Source organism: Epinephelus moara, chromosome 23, assembly GCF_006386435.1.
Source record: "Epinephelus moara isolate mb chromosome 23, YSFRI_EMoa_1.0, whole genome shotgun sequence".
NCBI classification, from domain to species: domain Eukaryota; kingdom Metazoa; phylum Chordata; class Actinopteri; order Perciformes; family Serranidae; genus Epinephelus; species Epinephelus moara.
In genome coordinates this window covers 20025883-20041473 of record NC_065528.1, presented here as the reverse complement: position 1 = coordinate 20041473, position 15591 = coordinate 20025883, and the positions used below count along the sequence as shown (strand labels likewise).

The 15591-nt window shown below is 41.2% G+C and overlaps 1 protein-coding gene across 2 annotated transcripts in view; it reads left to right on the top strand.

Moving 5' to 3' along the window:
* plxna4 (plexin A4) overlaps positions 1–15591 on the top strand; it is a 317597-nt gene that overhangs the window by 255877 nt on the left and 46129 nt on the right. For both annotated transcript variants that reach the window (XM_050036454.1, XM_050036453.1), the window contains exons 14-22: positions 583–706; positions 3859–3995; positions 4561–4728; positions 5102–5195; positions 7777–8016; positions 8959–9105; positions 9980–10214; positions 10676–10818; positions 14125–14393. In XM_050036454.1, the coding sequence (XP_049892411.1) occupies positions 583–706; positions 3859–3995; positions 4561–4728; positions 5102–5195; positions 7777–8016; positions 8959–9105; positions 9980–10214; positions 10676–10818; positions 14125–14393 (1557 nt within the window). The remainder of the gene's footprint in view (positions 1–582; positions 707–3858; positions 3996–4560; positions 4729–5101; positions 5196–7776; positions 8017–8958; positions 9106–9979; positions 10215–10675; positions 10819–14124; positions 14394–15591) is intronic.

The following is a 15591-nucleotide window of genomic DNA, read 5'->3' as shown; positions in this document are numbered from 1 at the left end:
AAAACTCAAACCTTCATATTTCAAAGTAGCACACACACACACATACACATAAGCACACACACATTCCCGTAATCATTTTAGAAAGTTTGGGAGGTTAGATTTAGTTGACATTTGAGTTTAATCCAGAGCTTTGGTTCCTTACAGGTGCTGTCTGTCAAATTATTTTAAACTAGTTTAAAGTTGGCTTATCAACAGAGCCAGGGCTTCTTCTGCTAAGAAAGTAAGTTGTGTGCCAGCACTTTCTAAGCAAATGCTGACCCAGCAGAAGAGGCAGCTGTATTTGAGGTCATATGTGAAAGGATGGAGACTTTTTTCCTTTTTCTCCCACAAGTTGGCAGTGTGCGGGAGGTGAAGTCGCTGCCAAATAATACATTATTTTATTGAGGGTTTAACAAGTTTAGGTCCATTCTTTTTACATAATCGGCTCAGCGTTTTGCTGGCAAGGCGAATGTGCGGCAGGGTTTTCTAGAGGTTCTTGTAAAGGCATTTTTGCATGTGGCATTTGCATTTGGGTGTGTCTGTATGTGCATTTCTGCATGTTTTTTTTTCTCTTACATGTTCCACAATTGTGTGTTTTTCCAGGATTGTGTGTGAGATGGGTAAAGCAGAGAAGAGCCAGTATACTGGGAACGTGCAGGTCTGTGTCGGGGTTGGAGAGTGCAGACCTGAATTCATGGCAAAGTCCTCCAAGTACTACTATTTTGTGGTGAGTCTGCTCTTTCAGTATTTGATCTTTTTGTATTCAGGGAATACTCACTCACAAAATGAACATTGGTAAATCATTTAGTCACGCTGTGTTACCTTGAATTCATGAAGAATACTTTTGTTTTTCTCACATGCCTCCACGGAAAACAGCAAACATATTGATTTATTGATTCATTCGGGACCACATTTAACAACAGCACAACTGTATCACAACATCCATTTACAGACACACACAACTCCTGCAGTAAAATCCAAGTCTCATTTATCCAGTTATATGCTCAGTACACATGCATTTTCCTTAAAACCTTATTAGGGCTGTAATCAACCGAAGAAAATCTTGGTTGAAGTTCTACCATCTCCTCAAACAAGAATCAATCGATTTCAGCCACAGTGAATTGAGTGCACTGTACTTGGTACCCTTGTGTGTCCACCAAAGCGTCTGTTACCTCCGCCAAGGAGGTTATGTTTTTGCCGGCGTTGGTCTGTTTGTCTGCAAAATAACTCAAAAAGTTCTGAACGGATTTTGATGAAATTTTCAGGAAAGGTTGACAATGGCACAAGGAACAGATTATACAATTTTGGTGGTGATCGGTTGAAGCGAAGTGGATAAAATATTAAAATGGCGGGAAATCCGAGCTGCTTGGCGGAGGTCTACGCTCTCTGAGTGCTCTAGTGCTTTTTCTTTGTTTGTTTTTCCCTGTCACAGAGCTCGACATTAACAGTTGCCCAGGGCAAGTAAACTCTGTGTTCAAGCAGGTGAAATGCCTCGAGTGAAAAACAAAGCAATCTCCAATGTAATATTATCTGAAAATAAACAGCGCACTGTAATGCTTTTCCACCTGAGCTGTGTGCAGGAGCAGAAGTGATGAAAAAAATCTGACATACTGGACATTATAGAAGATAAATTTGTGGTTGATGATGTCAATATTTCTGTCACAGTGCATGCAAGAGAGACTTGCTATTTTAAGTCCAGAAGCTAATGTTAGCCAACAAGGTCTCTGATGTGATCTTATTCCTTTGAGAAGCTTTGTTATCCAGCCTTGAACTGCTGTGCCTCTTTGGAGACTCAGTAAAATAAATTCATAGTGATAAATCCAGCACTGAATGTCTTCAGTAATTATTTACCCCTTTTCAGATTAAAAATCAGAGTTGAAAAATGTTCAGCTTTAGGTAAAATGATGTGCTCGTCACTGTCACCAGCCGTCTAATCACAGTGGGGAAGGAGTGGGACACATACCACAAAGACCAACTGTCACAGAGGACAAAAAGATGTGCTAAATAACAACAACTGGAAAAGAAACACTTTGGTGGACACACAGCCTTATTAAAGTCACACCAACAATTATCTGACCAATTAGATTTTGGTCAGGCAAGTATATTGACCAACCAAACAATCAACCAACCCAAAGGATGACAGTTCTAAAGTTAATATTTCAAACTAAACTGAGAGTGAAACTCATCTATGCTCTCTTCAAAGCGAGACTCCAATCCTAAGGTTTTAAGTCAATAAATCAGGGGTTTCAGGGACTACAAGGTGACCTTGAGGGAGTTCAAGGTGGTTCAAGGCCCCAGAAAAATGGAGAATAGTTGATTTTTGCTATTTAATTCTCTATAAATTGTCAATTACACACAGGTCCGAAAGACACACACATGCACAAACAGGACCTATACATGCACAAAGTGGAGAGATGTCAGAGTGAGGGGGCTGACCTTTGGTCAGGCGCCCGAGCGGTTGGGGGGTTCGGTGCCTTGCTCAAGGGCACCTTGGCAGTGCCCAGGAGGTGAACTGGCACCTCTCCAGCCACCAGTCCACGCTCCATATTTGGTCCGGACGGGGACTCGAACAGGCGACCCTCCAGTTCCCAACCCAAGTCCCTATGGACTGAGCTACTGCTACTACTGTTCTGATCATAGTTTCACTTCCTCCACGATTATCTCCTCAGTTGTGGTTGACAACTACAGAATTCTTAATCTTTTCTAACAACCAACAACTTTCAGATGGAGGTCCCTGAAGTGAAATCTTGAAACCACTACTGCACTTTGACATCGAGTTGATTGATTTGATGCTAAAAACAAGATGATGGATATGTACAGTATTCTGTTAGCAAGACGGCCCCCATGCTGCATATGTCACCCTCTTCATGTTAGCACCTTGCTGGTTGTTGATCTGCATTCTCACCTACTGTGTTAATACTCAACGTACATGTTTTGGCTGTGATCCGACATGTTGCGGTTCTCCCTCTCAGCATTTCTCTCATGTATCCCGTATCAGCAGTGAGACAAAACTGGTGGTCACTGATGGTTATAAAAACATTCGTCTGACATGGACACATAAAAACACGCACGTAACTCTTTTGAAAACCCACTCTACACACAATTAATCACCATCAGTCTCACACACTTGCGTACTCTGTGAAATAAATTTGCGGTTGTTGCCATTATGTACTCGTTTTATGGAGTTTTATCATTTTTATTGCCATCCATTAATGGGCGCTGGCTGAGGTTTATTTCTCAATGGGGTCCCTGTACAGGATTATATGATGTTAGGTCTAGATGTCACACCACGCAGCAGGCTGGAGATGAGATTATGAGAAGGCCAAATGAACTGGAGGAGGATTTACTTTATGCCCAGTGTCCAGTTGATGAAATCAGTTGCTGCTGTGTGAAAGCTTTCCGCCACAGTATTGTGTATGTGAGTGGGATTATTACTCCTCCTATTACTGAGGTAGAAAGGGTGTTTATTTTTCTGATTAGGCTAAGAATAAATACAGTGCGTTGTATATTGTTCAATAAAATACGTAGCACTTGTTAAATTAACATAAGGCAAACATTTAGATTTATTCCCAGCATGTTTATCTGCTTTTAATTACATGAATTAAAACAATTTAACAATGAAAACACAGCATTTTGCACACATATTTTCCACTTCTCTTATTTATTGCCCTCTGACTGAGTATTCCTATAATTTGCCCCATAAACTGAATACTGCGTGACTCTGATCTACTAATTAACGTCTTTACCCCTGTTTAAGGCAGTTAATGGTCTTCTGAGCTTTTAATATTTTTGAACACTAGAATCTCACTGTTATTATGCAGCATTTTTTTTCCTACTTTAATTCACCTTGATTTTTACAACCTCTGCCCTTTTCTCCAGATCCCAAGGATTATCAACCTGAAGCCCAGCCGAGGGCCGGTCTCTGGAGGGACCATTGTCAACATCACCGGCAGCCACCTCGACGCTGGGAGCAACGTGTCAATCATGTTTAAGGACCAGCCGTGCACTTATCTGAGGTTAGTGGGGAGCAAGCTAGAGCCGATCCTGCCAATCACACTTAAAGGGTCAATTAAAAGCTCAGTCAAAGCCTGTTTTAGTCAAACTACAGTGAGAAACCCCTCTGACAGGTGTTTGATCTTTTCTCCCCACACAGACAATGATCAAATGTCCTGGAAAGATTAAATGGTGGTGATCGAGGAATGGTGCATAGTATTTTAATCATGACGCTTCAATCTGTTAATTAGCTGTGGTCATTTTTTTTCTTAGTACTATAGATAATTTTTTAATCAGTTGGAAATGGCATTTTCTTAAAATATTAATAAAAGACAGTATTATTGTAAATTGCTGCTTTACACTAATCAATACATAATCCTATGTTGAGTCAATAAATTATCTATCCATGTCCACTTAAGCAACCAGTCAACCATCTCACATATTAAATTGATCTTGGTTTTTGAATGATTTAGTAGTCGGTACAGTGATGAACAACGAGTGTCTACACCACGTAATGTATACTAGGTAATGCTACTGTCTATGAATAACTACTGTAACCAGTTTTTCATCGTCCTGTCATCACTGTAGGAGGGGTGGCCAATGGCTCACCTGCCGAACCCACGCTTCCCTGCACGGCTATGGAAACGTGTCCGTGTCTGTGAGCATAGACAAGGCTCATCTCCAGAAAGACCTGCGGTTTGAGTATGTGGAAGATCCCACCATCACCAAGATAGAGCCTGAGTGGAGCATCTACAGGTACGGCAGAAGGGATCGTTTCAGTCAGATAACTTGTTTGACAAAACAGCCTGAGCTAATATCGCAGCATCAATATTGTTGTCTTTAGCTTGCCTTGTCATAAAGTTGACTTTAGCTTGTCATAAATGTTTTAATGTTAAAAAAAAAAAAAAATTGACAGTGGAAATTTGGGTTTTTAATCAGGCTTGGGCCAAAAAATGTTGCCATGGCTTGTGTTAGGTCGGGCCTGGACAGAAACTATGCAGGATCATGTAGGGTGGGGCCTGATATTTTGGGTCTGATCAAAGCTCTAATTTATATCACCATCTGTCAAAACAATCTGAGCTATGCTTTGAGCCTTGTTGACAATTATCTCTTTCTTTCTGTCACACAGTGGACATACCCCAGTGACAGTGACAGGAACTAACCTGGACATCATTCAGACCCCGCTCATCAGAGCCAAATATAACAGCCATGAGACCCTCAATGTAAGTAACTATGAAATCAAACAATGTGATTGATTAGGAAGTTGCCTTAAAATCCTAAAAGTCCTTAAAGTTATGTTGGCAACATATCTTATAGGTCACACAATATTGGGCTATTTCATATGCAGACATTTTTGCTGTTAGTATTTTCATCTGCTGGACAGCTACCCGTGACACCAAACACACACACACACACACACACACACAGAGTCAATTAAATATCTTTACCACCACCGGTGTTTCTAAATCCCCAGTTTCCCTTGTCAGCTAGACATCCCAAAGGAAGAGGGCCATGGTGAATGTCAGAGTAATTTTCTTTTTTCCAGAGCATGACTAAATGCCTCAGTGCCACTTTTAGGTAAATGGGTCAAGGAAAAAACTCCGAGCACACCGAGAGGGCATAGTGACAATCAACAGGTTGCAACTGAATTAATAGAAAATGATGTAATTCCTCTCCACACCTTTGTAACAATGGGGAAGTTTTGACACCGAACTAGAAACCACAGAGATTGGCCCTTATCAAATTCTTCTACCCTCTATTCACCTTTTTTTCCCAGGGGAGGATAGATAAAGCCATACAAGGGTCTCTGTGATCTGATTGAAAGAAGAGGGACTGACAAAAGGCGGTAATGCTATCTTCATGGTCCATTTGAGCATGAGCTTGCACCACGTTTAACATCTGTGCTCACATATGCCTGCACTGGGCATTGTGTCTCAAGCTCTTGTGCTGGCAGCTTGCACTTTGAACCAACATAGATTAAACGTGCCGACATTAATTTACTCACTCTCACATTTTTAGTGCAACACAGCTCAGGTTTGCACTAGATGTAAGGGAAATAAACATTCAAGCAACATTCGTGTTCAGAGACAAGTATTTTCTCCTTGTCACCTTCCTGCAATAGTGCAGTATACATGTCAGAGATGTCCTGAAGACCTTTCAGGATTAGTCAAGTTTGATGTTCAAGGAGCCAATTAGAGTGACAGGCAGTGCGTTTGAGTGGCTGCATGGCAGAGGTTACCGTGGAAATGTCTGCGAATGAGACGAGATGTCTCTGAATTAAGACCTGTGCTGGTGGTTGATTTGTCAACGCCCTGACAGACGGAGAGGAATGGAGATGTTAGAGGGATATTGAAGGGCGTGTGGCATGACAGTGACAGATCGGACAATCTGTTCTTGTGTTCAAAACTGGCTTAGAGATGTGAATAAAGACGACCTAAAGAGGGAAGATTTAAATCAGATCATATGTCAAATGAAAGACCAGGGCAAAGATGAAGAACCACCAAACAAGATCGAGACAAGACACCCAAAAAAAAGATGGAAGAGACAGTATAATTGAGCAGTAAAAGTGGTATAGAGAAAGATGAATGACACAATAAGAATGTGTCAAAGAGAGAAGAAAAGATCAGAGAGAAGAATAACTGGACAGGGAATAAAGAAGTGATGAGAGGGTGGGGGTGCCTTATCTGGAGCGTAATGAAGGAAGGGTAAGACCTAGTTATCACTCCTGAATCTTCACACATCAAAGCCGGATTGCGGTGAGACTGCACACGCTCTCTAACTGCACCTCATTTGGTGGCTCTCTTTGAGGAATACACTCCAACAGGTTCGTCTTTGCACTTTTTGAAATGGAGCCGCTTCCAGTTTGAATTGAGTCTCCAGAGGCCTCGTGAATTGTAAACCTGTGACATAAAGGATTCATACTAACTGCTGATGAAATGCCTTGCCATGAAAGTGAAGTTGGTGAATGTTCATGTGCCAGATTGCCAGAGCTTTATTAACCAGGGGGCATAAGTGAGGTATATTGAGATCCAGCCATGAAAAGGTATGTGAATAATGTGGACTGATTAGTAATCACTCCCAGTATCTTCAGTGAGACGGAAAGCAAGGCAACACCTCCCAAAATGCACATAGCAAGTAGAGATGCACCAACTGCAATTTTCTGTCTTTCTAAAAACTATAATTTACAGCATATGCAAACATGTTATAACTTTTATTCAACAGGAAATTCAGTTGTATGTTCATAATGAAACATTGACTATTAAATAACGCTGCTATTACTCTGAGCAGAATGCTTGGGTATGAATTACAACTATTTCCCTGATAGTTTAATAAGTGGCTAAATATATCTCTGGCCATCTTAAAAATAAAGTCAGTAAGACTGTCTGAGAATCCACTAACGAGGGGCGTAACAAAAAGTCAGTATTTCACAACCTGGGAATGAGAAAAGGTTGCAGCAGCTGTGACAATAACAATAGTTGATTACTGTCTGCGCCGCTGTGCAAGGGACGTGAACAATCTTGTGGCGCATGCATGTAAATTTGATCAGCACAAGATAAGTTATATCCAAGGCGGGGTGGATGGTCACAACTCTCTTACACCCTATGACATCATACATTTCAGTTCAACATCAGTTTTTTGATTTGACAGAGAGTTGTTATTGTATACTGATGTTTTTGGGTTGTCCCAGACCAAAGGAATAACAGTACAAGATTTCTCTGCTTCCACTAAACTCTCCATTTCATTGACATAATATATGCTCATACATAAATATAACTCGTCCTATCTCTCTCTGTCTCCTTCCAGTTGTGCCAGGTGCTCGGCCCTACGTCCATGCTCTGCCAGGCCCCAGAGCTGCCCATCAGTCTGGCCAGGCAGCAAGAGGTGCCTGAAAGACCTGATGAGTTTGGCTTTAAACTGGACGATGTGCAGGCGCTGATGGCGCTCAACAACACCAACTTTATCTACTACCCCAATCCTGAGTTTGAACCACTCAGTGTGTCCGGGGTGCTGGAGCTGAAACCTGGATCACCCATAATACTGAAGGTAGGATGATAAGTATTACCTACACTGACTTGCAAGTTACTGTCTTTCATTTACCCATAACATGTTTTTTTCGTCATTTTGCAGTGAGACCAATATCCGTAGAATTCATTTGTAACTCAAGGGTATCAAAATTTCATATCAGGATTATAGTGACTGAAATTCTCAAGGTTATTAGCATTATCCAAGCCTTGTTAAAATGTGCTCATTCACACACTAAAATCATTCCACCAAGTTTTATATTGAAATCAAGCGGCAACCTCCAGGAATAAAAAATGATGCCAACGTAGAGGTGCGGAAAACTGCATTTCCTCTAATGGCCACTCGAGGCTAACTCCAAAAGTGAGTCAACCCCCATAGGTTTCAAAAAACTAAGATGGCAATGGCTAAAATGACAAACCCAAGGCTTTAAAACAGGAGTCTACAAACCAGTGGGTGACTTAATGGTAGCTAAGTCCATTATTTAATACAGTGGATGGTTGAAAACTACAAATAAAATTAGCAGAACTTTCTGTTTGCATTAATATTAAATTAATAATACAGCCAATACCTTATGTAAACAAGTATAAATCATATCTAATGGGCATTAATATTAAAGATAGCTTGTCTTTGACATGCTTGCTCGAGTGTCATTGTGACTGTGGATGAGGACAAGGGACCAGTCGCATCACTGGGTTTGCCTGCTGCACACTAACTCTGTATACAAAGGAATAGCAAAACAAACCAAGATTGCATACTGCACCTGCGAGACTCTTGCTAACTTGGACAGTATTTGCTTTGAGTTTTTCAAAGTGAGATAATCAACCATGGTTTTAACAGTTATACTACCAATCAGGAATGTCACCACGGTTTATCATGAAACTGGTAATGTTTTCTCCCTAGTTGTAACTATCGTACCCCTTTCTTTAACAGCAACTTTAATTACGCATGAATTCTTTCCTGCAGGGGCGGAACTTCCTTCCACCAACCAATAGTGGAAACGGAAAGCTGAACTACACAGTTTTTATTGGCGAGAAGCCCTGCATGTTAACAGTGTCAGAGACCCAGCTGCTCTGTGAGTCACCCAACCTGACAGGTCGACACAAGGTCCTGGTGAGTGATACAGCACATGCTGAGAAAGACAAGAGAAAGAGACACACACACACACACACACACACACACGAGGAGATACACAAGACAGATAGGCCAGCTATGGTGGAGAAGGCAGACAGACCTACAAATCGATCGACAGTTTGACAGACAGACGGACATTCCTCGTGTTGCTTTCTATCCATCTCCTTGTCCACTTCGAGACAGACTACGGCTCTAATCCAATCGGCTGTGTGGTTCCTGTTACTGCCCACAAGCAGACAAAAGACAAACAAATAAGCCTTCAATAAGAAGGATTAGGGCCCCGGCAAACTCAATAAAGATTCCATTTGTGGTTTTAAGAGGGACCACTTTGAACAAAGCGCTTCCTGATGTTACCACCTGAAGCCAGCGTCATAGAAAGAGATGGACACATTACTGTAACACAGTTAGTGGATGCACAAATAAACAGAAGTGTGTACACATTTAAAAAGTAAATCAATACGTCTGTCTGTCTGTCTGGGCTTTGATCTAGATTTTGAACACAGAGAAATGCTTTTTAGACCTAAAAGGGATTCACACAGGCAATATTAAGTTACTGTTCATAAATATTTGTGATATGTTTTGCCTTGAAAAACACTATACGTCCTTGGTTGATTGCTACTTATTTCCACTTTTCTAAGGGTCAAATTAGTGAACCTTTTCCAGTTGTTACTGCTGAAGTGATATTTAAGTGAAGCTCTCCTCTGATTATAGCTGTGGTATATTGAACCACTTGTCTCATGTTTTACGGCCCGTCCCTGTGAAAACCTTTCAAGGAAGTAAATGCATGTGCATTAATGCACAGCGCATGCACACATTAATTATATTCTGCCTCTGTATCTTTCACCATCACAAGGCACGTGTTGGCGGTATCGAGTTTTCCCCAGGTGTGGTCCACATCACGTCCGACAGCCCGCTCAGCAGCACGGCAATCATTGGCATTGCCGCAGCGGGTGCTCTGCTCATCCTCTTCATTGTGGTGGTTCTCATTGCCTACAAGCGCAAGTCTCGTGAGAGTGACCTGACACTGAAGAGGCTGCAGATGCAGATGGACAACCTTGAGTCACGTGTGGCTCTGGAGTGCAAAGAGGGTAAGATGCTGATGTGTTGTAGCTTATATGGAGGAGCGCTTCTTTTTTGCTACCTTATAAACTTCTTGAATTATTCATTTACTCTGTTTAAACAAGCCCACTCCTTCAGAACAAAATGTGAAATCTCACAGTCTTAATGAAACGTCTTTTCTATTTTAAACTCTGTTAAGAGTACTAAAAGTTGATAATGGAATCCATATGTTGTGTGAAACTCATGTATGACAGAAATAAAAGTGGCATTTGCAGAGTGACCTTGTTGATGAGAGAGTTAAAAATAAGAGCAGTGTTTATGGTGTTAAGTATCCACAGCATCCAGTGTTGCCACTTCAGCAATCATTTAAAGTTTGTCAGTCAAGCTGATTAATTGTAAACTACCTGAGATCACAGGTTTCATGAAAATACCATCATAAGCTTATGTGCTTTAAAAAATAAGTGGTTTGTGTATCTGGTTTATCCATCAGCTTTTGCAGAGCTCCAGACAGACATCCATGAGCTGACCAGTGATCTGGATGGAGCAGGAATTCCCTTCCTGGACTACAGGACCTACACCATGAGGGTCCTCTTCCCAGGCATAGAGGAACATCCAGTACTCCGAGACCTGGAGGTATGGTTTCACTGAACTTCAGATGGCGTGTACCACTTTTAAAGGAATATTTCACCCCCTAACTGACCGCCTGTGAAAAAAGTCTCGAAAGAGTCTTTGTGGAGAAAATGATTTATGAATTGAAGTCATGGGGTCAAAACATCTATTTACAAACTCTTACACAACATGTGCAGTATAATCTAAGTCTCATTTATCCAGTCGTATGCTCAGTACTTCCCAAACAGACAGCTCTCTCCGATGGGGAACTGAACTAAAAGTGAAACTTACATACACTCTCTTCAAAGCCAGACTCCATTGATAAAAGTAGTAATTTTACCTCGTTGAACACAGGAGCTGCTGGTCTACCGCTGCCTTAATCTGTAGTTGTTTGTGTTATTGTGTGACTTTGGTGTTTTAAAGGAATAGTTTGGATTCAGCAAAGTCACCCAACAAACCATCTGATTGAGATGGCAGTAGGCTGGGAATTCCCTTGTTCAGTGAACTTCAATTACTGTTTTTCTCAATGGAGTCTGGTTTTGAAGAGTGCATTGAAAAAAAGTTTCACTTTTAACTTAGTTGCCTGTTGGAAAGAGCAGTCTGTTTGTGAAGTATTGAGTATCCGACTGGGTAAATAAAGCAGACTCGGATTACACTACACAAGTTTTGTGTGAGTTTGTAAACAGATGTTTTGATATAATTTTGCTGCTGTTAAATGCAGACCTTCAATTCTTCAATTCATCAAGACTTTTCTCCATGTTTGGCTTTTTCGTTCACTGAAAGCATGTGAGGAAAACAAAGACTTCTTCACGAATTCAAATGGGCAATTGGGGAATGAAGTAATACTTCAAGTCAGTATCTGTTTAAATGAAGGAACTGGCTGAACATTACTTGACTTAGTACTTATTAACAACAATAATTTGATACTGCATGTGTCAGATTGTGGAGATTTTTATTGATGAAACAGGAAAAATACCTTAAACCAAAAAAGTTCTCCACTGATGTGCTTGAGGGAGAATATTTTAATTGAAAAGATACACCATCAGTCGAGTTGATCAGCAGTTCTTAGAAATTCATGAGGCCTTGAAGACAGCAGGGCAAAAGAAGTTGATTCCAATTTCCCACTAGTTTGAATAGTGCAAATAACACAGCCGTGTATACCTGTTCCTCAGCCTCTATCAAATAACAATCTCTATGCAATTAGCCCTATTTGAAAAGAGAGCAAAATGAACAAGCAAATTAACAATGTGGTGGGTCACAGTAGGTGAAATTGACGCCGATGTTGTTTGTGTTGCTGTCTGGTAAACAAAAGCCTTTTGACGGCCGACAGCAACACTTTTTCAAAAACAAACAAGGCAGCCCTCAAATCAGGAGCGCGTTCTCATTAATAACTGAAACGATATGAGACGCTGCTCCGTTTTCTCTCCCCACCTCAAAAACAAATTAAAAGTCAATCAGTGGGAGAAAAGCAAAAGAAAAAAATCAAGTCATTTATCCCCAGTAGTGACAGTGATGGACAGCTATAATTGAGCAGGTCGTCTTGTTCCATTAAGAGAATGATGGACCCCTATTTCACTGCCCTCAGGGTTGGCCACTCTATCCCTGATGAGAATTTCCCAGTAATAAGCAATATTAATTATGTTTTAATTGGTATAAATGTCGAACTGTACGAGGAGTATAATGTGGAATAGGAGCCTAATGAAAAAAGCAGCAGGCTTGTCTTGCGCGGTAGATGGCTGCTTAATTGTTATTGATGTGTCGGACAATTTAAAGTCAAGTTTTGAGTGTGCGGCTGTAGACAGAAATAGCACAGGTGATAGAAAGTCTGTGTTGGTTTAGCAAAACAATTGGATTTACTCAGCACTGAAATATTTAAAAAGATTTGAGGCGCTCAGTAAAAATAAGAATTACATGACAGAGATATTGAAATATAGTCTGGCATGTGTCAGCTCAGTAAAGCCTTCTTCTTGACATGACTGTTTTTATTTATTTTCCCCACAACAATTTCCCTTACATCTGAATCCCATTTTGCTTGCTGCTATTGTAGGATTTTTTTCCTGTCATTATATTTCCCACTTCCCTCTTGATCTTTATGGAAACAATTCAGTTTCCGCAGTCGTCGCCATTTTACTGCTCCACCTGTCAGCCCTCCAAACACAAATATTCCAGTGACCCTATGGAGATTGGAGAGGATGCAGGTCAACATTTTGCTGTCTTAATGCACTGTCTTTTCATAATTCTAAGAGACATGTTCAACATGTTTGTGTTACGGTACTGTACAACATATTTCTAGTGTCTGTAACCTACAAACATTCACAGTTTATTTGGAAAGATACTGTAGAAAAGAAGGCGGAAAACTTGCACACGCCAACACGCATTTCCCAGTTTTCCCAGATTTTCATGTGTGCATGTTCTGACACGCTTGTACATTTTGTATATGCACACTTGAAACACATGCACACACGAACACTGTACACATCTTGTCAGGCGGTATGAAATTAGACTTGCAACTTAACAATAGCTCCCAGCAGATTACAAGGGGTTCCTCCAGGAAAGGTAAAAGACAGAACATATGCTGGTTGACAGCTGCATTGGGTACAGAGAGATGCTGTCTTGCCACGAGTGCTCTTGACAGATAAAAAAAAACATAATCTCAATAGGTGCTGTTTATGAAAAAAAATTGAGAGGAAAAGCATGTGCAGCAAGTGACTAGTATAAATGGTGCAGGGACAATCTGGGCTCAGATGAGGGGAATTCACATCACTGCACTCCCTTTCTACTTGCATTAGTGTGGAACAGAGCGCCATCGACGTAATAAACATTCCCTCCAGAGGCTCAGTGTTTTCCTGCCTTTATTCTCAACCTTCAGACTAAACGTAACAAAAGCTGGAAGATGTTAAACTCCCCATCTCCCCAGATTCTTTATTCCTTATCTCCTTCTGTTTCTCTCGTCTTTTCATCCTTATACATAAAGATGTATTTATGAACTGATAACTGCACTTTTAAATAGAGGAACTATACCTGAATTTACTGTTACTTTGATTTATTCCCACTCAGATTTGCTAGTGAGTTAACATATCTGTGAACCTGATCTAAATATATTGTTGTATGCGCTGTGTTTACACAGTTAAACCAATGTTAAAGTTGCCTCCATAAAAAGTATCTAATTAGAGAGGCAGAGTGCTAATACTACATTCAAAGGAACTGATGACTAATTGGATCCATGTGACACCACCATGAATGTGCCACACAGACACTGTACTTTTTTCCCCGTCCTTGTTATTTTTAATGTGTCTCAGTCAAATGAACATTTCTCCTCTTTCCTAACAGGTGCCAGGCTACCGCCAGGAGCAAGTGGAGAAAGGGCTGAAACTCTTCGGCCAGCTCATTAACAACAAGGTCTTCCTGCTGTGTTTTATTCGCACACTCGAGGCCCAGCGTGGTTTCTCCATGAGGGACCGCGGCAACGTGGCCTCACTGATCATGACAGTGCTGCAGAGCAAGTTGGAGTACGCCACTGATGTCCTAAAGCACCTGCTGTCCGACCTCATAGACCGCAACCTCGAGAGCAAGAACCACCCCAAGCTGCTGCTCCGCAGGTGAGAACCAGGCACAGAGTTTAACTTGACTCCCATCGCTGTCTAACAAGTGCTTAAATGTACACAGCTGGTAGTGACCATTTTTTGATGTGCTGCATATTCTGAACCAAGCAGGAACTGTCCAACTCAATTACTCTCCTTCTTTTTCCCACTGATAAATAGTCAGAGGTCCTTTCCTACATATTTAAACACTGAACTGTCACACACATTCAACTTCTCTAAATTTAGCGTTCTATTGAGCTTGGTTGGGGATAGAGATAAAGTGTTATACCGGTTCATGTCAACCCTTTACTATCAAGGACAGGAAATGCCTCTCTATCTGTGCCTCTGTCCGTATCTGTGACATGTTTGGATTAACTTCCGTGACCTTGAATTGCTGGCTCTCTGAGACACCAGAGTGCATTGCCATGCACATCATTAGCAAAATAATTATGATTAATTAGCAGTGAATCCAATTTCAAATAGCTCAAGAGGAAAGAAAATACTCATTTATGGAAAAAGGGAGAACTCTGAAAGCTCGCACTCTGGCACAATCACAATTCTCCCTTGGATTCGTAGTCAAAGCTTTAATGGCACGCACTTGAACACAGCACTGTATGTGATTACGCTTCCTGCCTGCGGTGTTTGGTAAATGTGATGATTATGGTTACTTGAGTAAACCGGCTCCCTCACAGCTGTATGCCTGTGATGTGCTCCTGCATGTCTATACATATAGTGTATATATATGTCATTTCGCTTGGGGGTCGTTGGTCAAATCATGACACCCCCCAGATGACTTGACAGGCATATCACAAATTAATTTGTTGTCCTCGTTTCAATTAAAATTCAGATTTTCCCTCCAGCTAAAAACTCATCTCTGCCAGTATATACACACACACAAATACAACAAGCATATATTATGCGAGGAGAACTTAAAATGAATGCCTTCCTCTTACCATCCGCAAGACGGTGGGCATATTCATCTCATGAGAGGCTGTTTAGATGCTACTTGGTGATGCAGAGAGAGATTAATGCTGTCTGGGCAGGAGGCATGATTAATTGCAGCCAGAGCTCACTGAGCTCAGTGCAGCCACTAAACAATGGAGTAACCGCTGATCCTGGCAGTAGATACAACACAAGAGATGGCGTGTGTACCACAGACAGGGAGAGGTAGTCAAGGACAATGGAGACACTTAAAGCTGTGTCACCGAGTGAGGAA